The 2,934-nt window shown below is 62.2% G+C and overlaps 1 protein-coding gene across 1 annotated transcript in view; it reads left to right on the plus strand.

Moving 5' to 3' along the window:
- Positions 1-2,934, plus strand: part of LOC105529797 (chromosome unknown open reading frame, human C16orf59) — a gene marked incomplete at its 5' end in the record, with an annotated part of 4,710 nt that continues 1,776 nt past the window's right edge. Inside the window, 7 exons of the mRNA XM_011967040.1 lie at positions 1-29; positions 272-342; positions 465-873; positions 1,378-1,431; positions 1,779-1,869; positions 2,044-2,155; positions 2,260-2,361. Coding sequence (XP_011822430.1) covers positions 1-29; positions 272-342; positions 465-873; positions 1,378-1,431; positions 1,779-1,869; positions 2,044-2,155; positions 2,260-2,361 — 868 coding nt within the window. The remainder of the gene's footprint in view (positions 30-271; positions 343-464; positions 874-1,377; positions 1,432-1,778; positions 1,870-2,043; positions 2,156-2,259; positions 2,362-2,934) is intronic.

Here is a 2,934-nt window from a genome sequence, read left to right on the forward strand (position 1 = left end):
CGCGTCTGCCGTCGGCTGCTGCAGGCCTGGTACGCGGACCCCGGGACCCCCTGGCCAGACCTCCCTCGGCCCCTCAGAGTCCTGCCCCGAGGTCCCGTGGCTGGGAGACCGGGCGCAGCCGCCCACTTCGGAGCTATAGGTTGTCATTGCCACCCCCCGTACCCTGCAAGCTCTGAGCTGGGGGCCTGCCGCGGGGCCGGGCAGCCCCCTTGCGTCTGTTTGGGCCGGGCCCTGCCTCCTGGCCGTGCGACGGCTGCCCATGTCTTTGTAGGGAACCAACCGGGACCTGGGCTTGGGAGCCACCTCCAGAGCCAGAAATTAATGAAGAGGACCCCCTTCCAGGTAAACCTCCACCACCCACCTAATCCAGGTGCTGTTCTGCTCTGTCTTCTGGAGCGCAGTTGTGAGGGACCCTCCTGGGGGACAGTGGGGAGAGATCCCTGCGTAATTCTTGGCTTTCACAGCATGCACACCCAGTCCACAAGACCTCAAAGAGTTGGAGTTTCTGACCCAGGCACTGGAGAAGGCTGTTCGGGTTCGAAGAGGCATCACGAAGGCTGGAGAAAGAAACAAGGCCCCCAGCCTGAAATCTAGGTCCGTTGTCACCTCTCCTGGCACGACAGCCTCCACCCCACCCCAGTCCCCAGGCCAAGCTGGTGGCCATGCTTCAGACAGGAGACCCACCAAGGGCCTCCGCCAGACCACAGTGCCTGCCAAGGGCCGCCCTGAGCGCCGGCTGCCGTCAGTGCCGGATAGGACCCGTGCTGGGATAGGAGCCCGAGCCCCCAGGCCTGGAGCGGGCCTCAGGAACCAGCATATGGCCCCATCGGCTGCTCCTCAGGCCCCAGAAGCCTTCACACTCAAGGAAAAGGGGTAGGTTTCCCAGACCCTCACTGGAGGGACTTCTGTCTCTGCCTCCTCAGACCCTGGCTAGCAAGGAGCCTGGGATTTGGGGTGACAGGGCAGGGCATTGAGCCCTGGGGTGTACCCCTGAGGCTCGTGCTCAGAAGCTGGCAGAATGAAGCAGCTGTGTGGTGGTGTCCAGGTCGGCACCATCAGGACAGGGAAGTACTAGAGCCTGTCCTGCCCTCTCCTCTGTGGCTGTCCCCTTATTTGCCCAGGCCAGAGGCTGCAGATGGGCTCTGGAGGGTGTGGGCTCTGCTCACAGGGCCCCCTCTTCTCTCTACCGGGACAGCACTGGACCATGCTTCTCCCATGGCCGCTCTGGAAGCCCTATCCAAGGGGGCTCATCCTTGGTGGGGTCGGGTGTGGGAAAGGGGCAAGAAGCCTCATCCCTGATTGGGCTCTGAGCAGGAAATGGGAGTTGTAGACCCCAGAGCAAGGCGATGCTCCTCTGAACACCGGCTTCTCCGACAGGCACCTGCTGCGGCTGCCTGCGGCATTCAGGAAAGCGGCTTCCCAGAACTCGAGGTGAGGCTGAGGTCTTTGGCTGGACAGGGGTAGGGGAGAACCTGGAGGCATCACCAGCTCGGGTACAGGTTCGGGATACTTTCTAGTGGGTCTCTTTGCCCTCTTTGCTGAGTGGGGTCACTGTCGACGTTAAAAGTCTGCCAGCCTGTCAGCTCTGTCCCCTTGTTCTGGTCAGTGTCCTCTTGGTTCCCTGAGGCCTCTGGAGACCCCTCCAGGCATTCAGCAGAGCCAGATGCCCAGCCTGGGGTCCCCACCCTGGCCCTTGCCTACCTCCCAAGGCCCAGCTCACCAGCTGGAATAACCGTGTCCCTCTATGGTTCCTGGGGCGCCCCACGTGTGCACCCCAGCCTGTGGGTCCAGCTGAGTTCCATGCAGACCAGTGATTCCATGGATGCCGCTGCCGCCAAAACCCAGTTCCTCCAGAACATACAGACAGCTGTATCCTTGCTGGGCTTGTGGGAGCCTGGGGGGCCTCTGGCTCTGAACCTGGCAGGTTTGTGGAGCAGCCCCAGGAGGGGCTGGTGTGGGATGGCTAGGGCCACTCTCCAGGCCCTGTCCTTGGTGGGAGCAGAGGGGCTTGACTGCAGGGAAGTTTTCCTGACCCACATCCAGTCAGGCGGGTCGCAGCCCAGGCTCAGTGCTGCGGAAGTGGAGGCAGAGGCGAGGCGCCTGCGGAAGGCCTGTTCGCTGCTGAGACTGCGTGTGAGGGAGGAACTCTCAGCAGGTCAGTGGGTCCTGGATCTGTCTCGGGAGGAGCATGGAGGGCTAGTGCAGGGAGGGTTTCCAGACTGCCACGGACCCCACCTGCCCTCCCTGACTCTTCTGCAGCCCCAATGGACTGGATGCAGGAGTACCGCTGCCTGCTCACGCTGGAGGGCCTGCAGGCCATGGTGGGCCAGTGTCTGCAGAGGCTGCAGGAACTGCGTGCAGGTGAGACTCCGCCCCCACCCTGCCACCTGCACTGAGGTCTGGGCCAGGGACAGGGTGCTTTAGCCAGCCTTGTCTGCACCTCAGGGAAAGGTGAGCAGCCCAGGGACCAGATGCAAGTTGGTGACCCCCCCTCCCCCGCCGCCCGACGCCACTCCCCAGTGTGCTGGGTCCTCACCAGTTGTCCTATGGGAGCAGTCAGCCCTCCTCTCCTCCTCAGGGCAGCTCCCCTACCTCGCTGCTCTGAGCTGTTGCTTATTCACCCAGTTGTTGAAAAAGTGGCGTGTGAGGGCCGGGCACTGTGGCTCACACCTGTAATCCCAGCACTTTGGGAGGCCAAGACAGGCAAATCACAAGGTCAGGAGATCAAGACCATCCTGGCTAACCCGGTGAAACCTTGTCTCTACTAAAAATACAAAAAATTAGCCAGGCGTGGTGGCGGGCACCTGTAGTCCCAGCTACTTGGGAGACTGAGGCAGGAGAATGGTGTGAACCCGGGAGGAGGAGCTTGCAGTGAGCCAAGATTGCGCCACTGCACTCCAGCCTGGGTGACAGAGTGAGACCACGTCTCAAAAA

Source organism: Mandrillus leucophaeus, unplaced genomic scaffold, assembly GCF_000951045.1.
Source record: "Mandrillus leucophaeus isolate KB7577 unplaced genomic scaffold, Mleu.le_1.0 Scaffold78, whole genome shotgun sequence".
Lineage (NCBI taxonomy): Eukaryota > Metazoa > Chordata > Mammalia > Primates > Cercopithecidae > Mandrillus > Mandrillus leucophaeus.